Here is a 10,468-nt window from a genome sequence, read left to right as displayed (position 1 = left end):
TTAAAACTCAGTATAGTGTGAAACTGTTGTCAAAATAAGACATAACCCAAGTGTTGGTACTTTTGTAAAATATTTTTACAGGAAAATGGGTAAAATTTAGTAAATAATAGCGAAATACAAAGTTCCCCAATATATATTCGGCGGCTGGCTCATTTTCATCATTCGTAGTAGAGATGAAAAATCGGACCAGAACCGGGTCCGGAATCGCAGAAGTTCGAGCACCGGAGAGGATAGCGGGCCATGCTGAGAGATGTGATGAGAAGAGGCAACATACTGACAAGGTCTTCAATCAGAAGTCACTTAACAGGCCACCCTTTGGCAATCTTTCTATATTTCCAGCCGTAATGGTGGGTTGTTTTACCACACACATACATATGTTTAATATTGATCTAATTATACCTTAATCCTTTTGTAGCACATATCCAAAGAAGGCGCCAAGCGATTACCACCGCCCAGCGATAGCGTAGAAAGAAAATACATTGTCGATTTATTCAAGAACTGCTATGATGCCGGTGATTTCCTATCGCAGCTGCCAGTGCCCCGAGATGGGGCATTCGTTATATTTCACATGCGCCCAAATCTACGAAAAACTCTCTAATCTGCGAGAAAAAACCAGATTCTAAATTTTAAATTTACATAAACGTGTTTAACCCACCATAGCAGTTAGCTTTTTGTCTTGTAACGAACATTAAAGGGTTCCCCTGACATATTATAAGCATAAAACCTGATACTAAATTACAGCGCCTCGCCCAACGTAAATTGAACGCATGCATAACGAAAGCGCAGCTCAGCGATAGAGAAACGCGAAGGGTTCCATCATCCCGAGAAGAAATTCGAAAAGCCCGCGGCAAAGCTCGACCCAGTGCCCCAGTGCCGGAAAACGCAAGCCAAACGAAATAGCAATCGCGAGCAATAAACGGAGCAATGGAATCCCATACAAAGGAACAGCCCGGTGAGTATTACCCTGGATTCGCCAACCCAAGGGTGAGTACCGGAAGGGTGAGCTGGAATCCTTCGCCAAGGAATTCGGATTCAGCCGCGAGGGTAACGCGGAAGATTTTCGGAGAAATTTCGCCGAACTAGTCGGCGGGCCCCTCGAACACGACGCCTGGGTCAGACTGGCGGAGCTCGAGCGACAGTACGCCAGATCACCAGGACGAGCCAGATCACCACAGCTCGGCACCTCGGCACAAGCGGAGAAGCGAAAGACAGACCCCGAGCTCAGCCTACGACCCCGTGGAACCACAGGGGCAAAACCAGCGTCCCGCCGACATCGATAACCGCCGTAGGTCTACCAAAGAAGGTCTTTCTCGCAGAAGGAAACGGCCCCACAGACGGCCTTTACTACAGTCACGCCGCCCAGATGGCGGAATGGATTCGAAAGTGGGGAATCCAGTTCGACGGGCAGGATGACCCACTGTTTTTCGTTGAGCTACTGGAGGTGCGTACCCTCTCGTACGGGGTAGACATAAACTGCCTGCCGCGAGCCATGGCGGAGCTCCTCACCGACCGAGCCAACCGATGGTTCCGCACCAGCCAACTACAGACCGCCTCATGGACCGACTTCCGTCAGGACCGAGTTCCGTCAGGACCGAGTTCCGTCAGGACCGAGTTCCGTCAGGACCGAGTTCCGTCAGGAATTCCTAGCCTTCTTCCTGCCTCCCAGGTACTTCGAGCAGCTGGAAGACCAGATCAAGGACCGCAAACAAGCGGTAGGCGAACCGTTCAAGGACTTCACCATCGAGCTCCGTTTGCTCATGCACCACGCCGGGTACGACGCTGCCAAAGAACTCAGTAGGATCTACGACAACACTCCCCACCGTACCAGCTATACGTGCGAAGACACGAACTACGAAGCCCAGCACAACGCACGATATTGGCCACGGAATACGAAAGTATACAGGAGCGGAATATCTTAGCAACGCCCATCCCCCCTCGACAACCACCAAGGTACACACGGCCAATGGCACAACGAGCGCAAAACGAAGGACCCACTGGAACGTCCCGGAACCCGCAAGGGTGCCACACCATGTCGGCGCTCCAGTCCAGGAAGCTACGCATCGAATGATCACCACCCCTATCGCCAACCCACACGCGGCCTACCGCCGTTGCGGAGAAGCTTGACATGCTGCCCGCGACTGCACCAACCCATCGATTGTCTTCTGTTGGGAATGCGGCAAGCGCGGAACACGCACTGTGGACTGTTGCCGTCAACACCCGTCGGGAAACGACTCGCGTCCCCACCTCCCCCGCTACAAGTACACGACGGCCGGAAAGTGGCGAGAGTAACCATCGGAGCACGGTGCACGGAAGCCACGGTCGACACAGGAGCCTCGCGAAGCTTCATCAACGCCGACCTCGCCCGCCAACTCGATCACAACAACGACCTGCGAGAGGCGTGCGTCCAGATCGTCCTGGCCGACGGCTGCGCACGCGAGATAACTCAGATCTTGCTAGCGCGCGTCCGACTAGACGAGCGGGAGGTTCAGATGCCGCTCTTAGTACTATCGAATATGCTCGAGCAAGTCATCGTGGGGATGGATTTCCTATGCGCCAATCAGTCTGAGCAAATTGCAAATTGATTTCTTGCTTTTGGCTATAAAATCGATTCGGTCTGATCCAGATTCAGCAACCGGATATATATGGGCATTCTCTATGATTCTGCGTTTTTAGTTTTCTCGTATCCTCATAATTGTGGATGCAACAGATTTTCGTCCTTTGTGGGGGCCCCCTTTTGTGGGGCGAAATTTTGAGATAAACGTTTTATAGTGAGATCTAACAGGAGTGCGGATACCAAATTTGGTTACTCTAGCCTTAATAGTCTCTGAGATTTGTGGATGCCCCAGATTTTCCTCCTTTGCGTGGGCGGAAGAGGGTGTGGCGAAATTCTGAGATATACGTTTTATAGTGAGATTTAACAGAAGTGCGGATACCAAATTTGGTTACTCTAGCCTTAATAGTCTCTGAGATTTGTGGATGCCCCAGATTTTCCTCCTTTGCGTGGGCGGAAGAGGGTGTGGCGAAATTCTGACACAAAACGGTCAAGGTCCGATATCACAGGAGTGTGGATACCAAATTTGGTTGCTCTAGCTCTTATGGGTTCTGATATCCTTGAACTCATATTTTGCAATTGGCAAAACCGACCATGAAACCTGTGTGTTAGAGAGAGACAGAGCGAGAAAGAATGAAATTGTTTTCTTGATTCTGGCTTTAATAATTATACGACCAGGTTCAGATTTTACAATCTAAAACATATAGTCTCCTCTACGATTCTGCGTTTTCAGTTTTCCTGTATCTTTGAATTTGTGGATGCCACAGATTTTCGCCCTTTGTGGGGGCGGAAGGGGGCGGGGCAAAGTTTTGAAATATACTTGTAGCAGTGACATATCACAGAAGTCCGGATATAAAACGTCGTTGCTGTAGCTCTTATAGTCTTTGAGCACTAGGCGCTGATAGGGACGGACAGACGGACGGACGGACAGACGGACAGACGGACAGACAGACAGACAGACAGACAGTTCTCAATCGACTCGGCTATTGATGCTGATCAAGAATATATATACTTTATGGGGTCGGAAACGATTCCTTCTGGCCGTTACACACATCCACTTTCACCACAAATCTATATACCCCAATACTCATTTTGAGTATCGGGTATAACAAGAAAAGGGCACGCGGCTGACCCAAACCACACACACGGTGCAGCACAAAAGACCAAAGAAGAGCTGGCTCCGCAAAAATCGACTACCAAAAACGAATTAAATAGCCCCAACTCGAGCTCCCATCCATCAGAACGCCCTCAGCAGGAGAAGACGAAGCCACCTGAACCCACAACCTCAGTCAGAGACTCGCTTGACGCCGCCAAACCAATCACCCTACCGAAACACTCCGCTCCCCTCCGGTGTCACCCAACGTAAGAAAACATACAAGCTGTGAACACCCTGTTGACTCTCCTCGTCCTCGCGTCCGCCGCACACGCGTCGGTCAAACTCTACGATTACTCCACTGCGAACTACATCCCAATCGTCGACGGAGAGTTGTTTCTACGCGAAAATCCACTGGCTGTATGACCAGGTCGAATATCACGCGCAGAACCAACATTTTTGTATCTTACCGATCGATCTGTTGCAGCAGTTCACTACAACAAATATAAATCCCATTACTTTAAAAATTGCAGTAACGAGAATCGTCATTCATCTGTCAATACAAATACGCAAAGCAACAAATTTTTTCTAAAACTCAGTATAGTGTGAAACTATTGTCAAAATAAGACGTAACCCAAGTGGTGGTACTTTTGTAAAATATTTGTACAGGAAAATGTGTAAAATTTAGTAAAAAATAGCGAAATACAAAGTTCCCCAATATATATTCGGCGGCTTGCTCATTCCCATCATTCGCAGTAGAGATGCAAAAGCGGACCAGAACCGGGTCCGGAATCGCAGAAGTTCGAGCACCGGAGAGGATAGCGGGCCATGCTGAGAGATATGATGAGAACATGCAACATACTGACAAGGTCTTCAATCAGAAGTCACTTAACAGGCCACCAGCCTTTGTCAATCTTTCCATATTTCCATCCTTAATGGTGGGTTGTTTTACCACACACATACATATGTTTAAAATTGATATATTTATACCTGGCGCCCAGCGATTGGCACCGCCCAGCGATAGCGTAGAAAGAAAATACATTGTCGATTTATTCAAAAATTGCTATGATGCGTTGATTTCCTATCGCACCGATCGACATGCGCCGACTCCATAACGCTGAGCAAACACCAGGTCACGCGGACTTCCTTCCACTCCAGACCAAGCAACCGACCAGGCGCAGTCCGGGTTTAGCGCTCGCCCCAGCCCCGGTCCACCCCCTCTAATATAGACCAACCTCGACGTCTCCTCAAAGTTCCATCTACTTCTGCAAATTTCTTGTGGATTGACCCCTGGACGTGAATGAGCTTACCTTCCTCCTGAAATAGGTCCATCACAAGTGGCGCCCGAGCAGGGACCTGAGGGAACGTCGACGAGGGTTTGTGGAATAAAACTCCACGGCCGCTAGAGAAACAGGAAAAACAACGCGAAGGAAACCCCGACTTCTCGCAATTTCCAGCGGTGCGGGTTACGAAAGCGCGGCTTAGCGATAGAGAAACGGAAACAGTTCCATCACCCCGAGATGAAAATCGAAAAGCCCGCGGCGAAGCTCGACCCAGTGCCCCAGTGCCGAAAAACGCAAGCCAAACGAAATAGAAAACGCGGAACAGCCCGATAAGTATTACCATGGATTCGCCAACCCAAGGGTGAGTACCGGAAGGGTGAGCTGGAATCCTTCGCCGAGGAATTCGGATTCAGCCGCGAGGGTAACGCGGAAGATTTGCGGAGAAATTTCGCCGAACTAGCAGCCAGATCACCAGGGCGAGCCAGATAACCACAGCCCGGCACCTCGGCACAAGTGGAGAAGCGAAAGACAGACCCCGAGCTCAGCCTACGACCCCGTGGAACCACAGGGGGCAAAACCAGCGTCCCGCCGACATCGATAACCGCCGTAGGTCTACCAAAGAAGGTCTTTCTCGCAGAAGGAAACGGCCCCACAGACGGCCTTTACTACAGTCACGCCGCCCAGATGGCGGAATGGATTCGAAAGTGGGGAATCCAGTTCGACGGGCAGGATGACCCACTGTTTTTCGTTGAGCTACTGGAGGTGCGTACCCTCTCGTACGGGGTAGACATAAACTGCCTGCCGCGAGCCATGGCGGAGCTCCTCACCGACCGAGCCAACCGATGGTTCCGCACCAGCCAACTACAGACCGCCTCATGGACCGACTTCCGTCAGGACCGAGTTCCGTCAGGACCGAGTTCCGTCAGGACCGAGTTCCGTCAGGACCGAGTTCCGTCAGGACCGAGTTCCGTCAGGACCGAGTTCCGTCAGGAATTCCTAGCCTTCTTCCTGCCTCCCAGGTACTTCGAGCAGCTGGAAGACCAGATCAAGGACCGCAAACAAGCGGTAGGCGAACCGTTCAAGGACTTCACCATCGAGCTCCGTTTGCTCATGCACCACGCCGGGTACGACGCTGCCAAAGAACTCAGTAGGATCTACGACAACACTCCCCACCGTACCAGCTATACGTGCGAAGACACGAACTACGAAGCCCAGCACAACGCACGATATTGGCCACGGAATACGAAAGTATACAGGAGCGGAATATCTTAGCAACGCCCATCCCCCCTCGACAACCACCAAGGTACACACGGCCAATGGCACAACGAGCGCAAAACGAAGGACCCACTGGAACGTCCCGGAACCCGCAAGGGTGCCACACCATGTCGGCGCTCCAGTCCAGGAAGCTACGCATCGAATGATCACCACCCCTATCGCCAACCCACACGCGGCCTACCGCCGTTGCGGAGAAGCTTGACATGCTGCCCGCGACTGCACCAACCCATCGATTGTCTTCTGTTGGGAATGCGGCAAGCGCGGAACACGCACTGTGGACTGTTGCCGTCAACACCCGTCGGGAAACGACTCGCGTCCCCACCTCCCCCGCTACAAGTACACGACGGCCGGATAGCGGCGAGAGGAACCATCGGAGCACGGTGCACGGAAGCCACGGTCGACACAGGATTCTCGCGAAGCTTCATCAACGCCGACCTCGCCCGCCAACTCGATCACAACAACGACCTGCGAGAGGCGTGCGTCCAGATCCTCCTGGCCGACGGCTGCGCACGCGAGATAACTCAGATCTTGCTAGCGCGCGTCCGACTAGACGAGCGGGAGGTTCAGATGCCGCTCTTAGTACTATCGAATATGCTCGAGCAAGTCATCGTGGGGATGGATTTCCTATGCGCCATCGACACGATGATACAGTGCGGCACCACACGCCTCCTCCATCAAGGTCAAGATCAACGCCCCGTCTCAAACACGCCGATGATCACCGCTAGCCAAGTACACACCCCAGGACCCATGAACTCGAGACACCCGAAACGAAACGAGACACAGGCAGAAGAAACGAGGAACACAAAACCCACGGCAGCAATGAGGCACACAAGCCCCACGCCGAGAAACCAAAAATCAAGCAAAGCAACGAAGAAAGCGAGCCGGTCCTCCGAGGCCACCGACGCGGCTCCACCAACGAAGGGAAAAGAATCCAGGACGCAGCAGCCAGACGCTCGACGTACCACCTCCACCCGCCACCCTGGCCCAGGACTGCAGCGACAACGCCATCGACACAAGAAACAAGCCCTCAAAGACAGAGACCGACCAGCAACTCCAGAGTCCTCTTAGGCAGGAAGCCAACACTTCATCGATCGACACCGACATCTTGGACCGACTCCCAGGCAACCCCTCGCACAGCGCCGGCATGCGGCCCAACACCACGTCTGGAGCCATGTCTGAAACCTGCGTCGCACAAACTAGCCGTCGGTCCAAAGCTAGGATCGCCACCGAGACCCACACGGGCACCATTCCTATGGTCGACATCCCCGCTGTCGTCGCCAGCATAAGCGAATAAACTCGCGAAGTCAAACCAACAAGCGCATTCGATGCGACAATCCTCCCCGAGGACCCCGACCACACTTACAACCCAGAAATCGACAAAACGCCCAAAGATGATCCGGAACGAGTCCCCGACCCGTGGCCTCCCGCCATCGCGGCAGGGATACAGGAATGTCTGGACGAGGAGCTGACAGCACTCGCAGACCACCGAGAGAGGCTCGGCTTACCATTCTTACGAAAATCGAGCTTGAAGAATCTCAACCACAGTAGCGACCTGAGGAAATTCCGCGATCGCGATCCCGAAGAACCCACCGACCTACATGAGAATGCTGACATCGACGAGGAAAGCAACGAGACATTAACCCGACGCCCCAACCACGGTACAGCAGAGTCAGCAAAACCCGAGATACCCGGACAAAAAAGACAGCATCGGCAAAACGCGGCACGCGTCTGACCCAAAACACCCCCCCGGTGCAGCACAGAAGACCAAAGAAGAGCTGGCTCCGCAAAAATCGACTCCCCAAAACGGCTTTAATAGCCCCAACACGAGCTCCCATCCATCAGTACGCCCTCAGCAGGAGAAGACGAGGCCACGTGAACCCACAACCTCAGTCAGAGACTCGCCCGACGCCGCCAAACCAATCACCCTACCGAAACACTCCGCTCCCCTCCGGTGTCACCCAACGTAAGAAAACATACAAGCTATGAACACCGTGTAGACTCTCCTCGTCCTCGCGGCCGCCGCAGACGCGTCGGTCAAACTCTACGATTACTCCACTGCGAACTACATCCCAATCGTCGACGGAGTGTTGTTTCTACGCGAACATCCACTGGCTGTATGACCAGGTCGATTATCACGCGCAGAACCAACATTTTTGTATCTTACCGATCGATCTGTTGCAGCAGTTCACTACAACAAATATAAATCCCATTACTTTAAAAATTGCAGTAACGAGAATCGACATTCATCTGTCAATACAAATACGAAAAGCAACAAATTTTTTAAAACTCAGTATAGTGTGAAACTATTGTCAAAATAAGACATAACCCAAGTGTTGGTACTTTTGTAAAATATTTTTACAGGAAAATGGGTAAAATTTAGTAAATAATAGCGAAATACAAAGTTCCCCAATATATATTCGGCGGCTGGCTCATTTTCATCATTCGTAGTAGAGATGAAAAATCGGACCAGAACCGGGTCCGGAATCGCAGAAGTTCGAGCACCGGAGAGGATAGCGGGCCATGCTGAGAGATGTGATGAGAAGAGGCAACATACTGACAAGGTCTTCAATCAGAAGTCACTTAACAGGCCACCCTTTGGCAATCTTTCTATATTTCCAGCCGTAATGGTGGGTTGTTTTACCACACACATACATATGTTTAATATTGATCTAATTATACCTTAATCCTTTTGTAGCACATATCCAAAGAAGGCGCCAAGCGATTACCACCGCCCAGCGATAGCGTAGAAAGAAAATACATTGTCGATTTATTCAAGAACTGCTATGATGCCGGTGATTTCCTATCGCAGCTGCCAGTGCTACATGATGGGGCATTCGTTATATTTCACATGCGCCCACATCTATGAAAAACTCTCTATTCTGCGAGAAAAAACCAGATTCTAAATTTTAAATTTACATAAACGTGTTTAACCCACCATAGCAGTTAGCTTTTTGTCTTGTAACGAACCTAAAAGGGTTCCCGCGACATATTATAAGCATAAAACCTGATACTAAATTACAGCGCCTCGCCCAACGTAAATTGAACGCATGAATTCGAAAAGCCCGCGGCAAAGCTCGACCCAGTGCCCCAGTGCCGGAAAACGCAAGCCAAACGAAATAGCAATCGCGAGCAATAACGGAGCAATGGAATCCCATACAAAGGAACAGCCCGGTGAGTATTACCCTGGATTCGCCAACCCAAGGGTGAGTACCGGAAGGGTGAGCTGGAATCCTTCGCCAAGGAATTCGGATTCAGCCGCGAGGGTAACGCGGAAGATTTGCGGAGAAATTTCGCCGAACTAGTCGCCGGGCCCCTCGAACACGACGCCTGGGTCAGACTGGCGGAGCTCGAGCGACAGTACGCCAGATCACCAGGACGAGGCAGATCACCAAAGCCCGGCACCTCGGTACAAGCGGCGAAGCGAAAGACAGACCCCGAGCTCAGCCTACGACCCCGTGGAACCACGGGGGCAAAACCAGCGTCTACCAAAGCCCCCGCCCCCTGAGTCGAGGCCTTCGCCCCTGAGAAGGCTCCACAGACGGCCATTACTACAGTCACGCCGCGCAGATGGCGGAACGGATTCGGAAGTGGGGAATCCAGTTCGACGGCAGGATGAACCACTGTCTTTCGTTGAGCTACTGGAGGTGCGTACCCTCTTGTACGGGGTAGACATAAACTGCCTGCCGCGAGCCATGGCGGAGCTCCTCACCGACCGAGCCAACCGATGGTTCCGCACCAGCCAACTACAGACCGCCTCATGGACCGACTTCCGTCAGGACCGAGTTCCGTCAGGACCGAGTTCCGTCAGGAATTCCTAGCCTTCTTCCTGCCTCCCAGGTACTTCGAGCAGCTGGAAGACCAGATCAAGGACCGCAAACAAGCGGTAGGCGAACCGTTCAAGGACTTCGTCATCGAGCTCCTTTTGCTCATGCACCACGCCGGGTACGACGCTGCCAAAAAACTCAGTAGGATCTACGACAACACTCTCCCATCGTATCAGCTATACGTGCGATGATACGAACTACGAAGCCTAGCACAACTCACGATATTGGCCACGGAATACGAAAGTATACAGGAGCGGAATATCTTAGCAACGCCCATCCCCCTCGACAACCACCAAGGTACACACGGCCAACGGCACAACGAGCGTAAAACGAAGGCGAGACGAATCGGGCCCAATCCCGAAACCTCACTGGAACGCCCCGGAACCCGCAAGGGGGCCACACCATGTCGGCGCTCCAGTCCAGGAAGCTACGCATCGAATGA

At 52.0% G+C, this 10,468-nt stretch overlaps 3 protein-coding genes across 5 annotated transcripts; all 3 read left to right on the top strand.

Annotated features, from left to right (window-relative positions):
• On the top strand, nucleotides 1-701 carry LOC117192078. 2 transcript variants are annotated; one of them, XM_033396782.1, is made up of 3 exons: nucleotides 1-89; nucleotides 172-347; nucleotides 416-701. In XM_033396782.1, the coding sequence occupies exons 1-3, from the start codon at nucleotides 86-88 to the stop codon at nucleotides 596-598; spliced, it is 363 nt and encodes a 120-aa protein (XP_033252673.1). In that variant the 5' UTR covers nucleotides 1-85; the 3' UTR covers nucleotides 599-701. The 2 variants fall into 2 exon arrangements, with proteins under 2 accessions (XP_033252673.1, XP_033252672.1); XM_033396781.1 differs by having other exon boundaries at nucleotides 6-89; nucleotides 169-347.
• Nucleotides 702-4,258: 3,557 nt separating this feature from the next.
• LOC117191871 lies at nucleotides 4,259-6,553 on the top strand. The gene is made up of 2 exons (XM_033396637.1): nucleotides 4,259-4,582; nucleotides 4,646-6,553. The coding sequence occupies exon 2, from the start codon at nucleotides 5,612-5,614 to the stop codon at nucleotides 6,197-6,199; it is 588 nt and encodes a 195-aa protein (XP_033252528.1). The 5' UTR covers nucleotides 4,259-4,582; nucleotides 4,646-5,611; the 3' UTR covers nucleotides 6,200-6,553.
• Nucleotides 6,554-8,474: 1,921 nt separating this feature from the next.
• Nucleotides 8,475-9,141, top strand: LOC117191870. Of its 2 annotated transcripts, none has more exons than XM_033396635.1 (3): nucleotides 8,475-8,571; nucleotides 8,651-8,829; nucleotides 8,898-9,141. In XM_033396635.1, exons 1-3 carry the CDS (start codon nucleotides 8,568-8,570, stop codon nucleotides 9,066-9,068), a joined length of 354 nt encoding a protein of 117 aa, XP_033252526.1. In that variant the 5' UTR covers nucleotides 8,475-8,567; the 3' UTR covers nucleotides 9,069-9,141. The 2 variants fall into 2 exon arrangements, with proteins under 2 accessions (XP_033252526.1, XP_033252527.1); XM_033396636.1 differs by having other exon boundaries at nucleotides 8,490-8,571; nucleotides 8,654-8,829.
• Nucleotides 9,142-10,468: the final 1,327 nt, after the last annotated feature.

The sequence above is a fragment of the Drosophila miranda genome, assembly GCF_003369915.1.
Source record: "Drosophila miranda strain MSH22 chromosome Y unlocalized genomic scaffold, D.miranda_PacBio2.1 Contig_Y1_pilon, whole genome shotgun sequence".
NCBI classification, from domain to species: domain Eukaryota; kingdom Metazoa; phylum Arthropoda; class Insecta; order Diptera; family Drosophilidae; genus Drosophila; species Drosophila miranda.
This window is presented reverse-complemented; position numbering and strand designations above follow the sequence as displayed.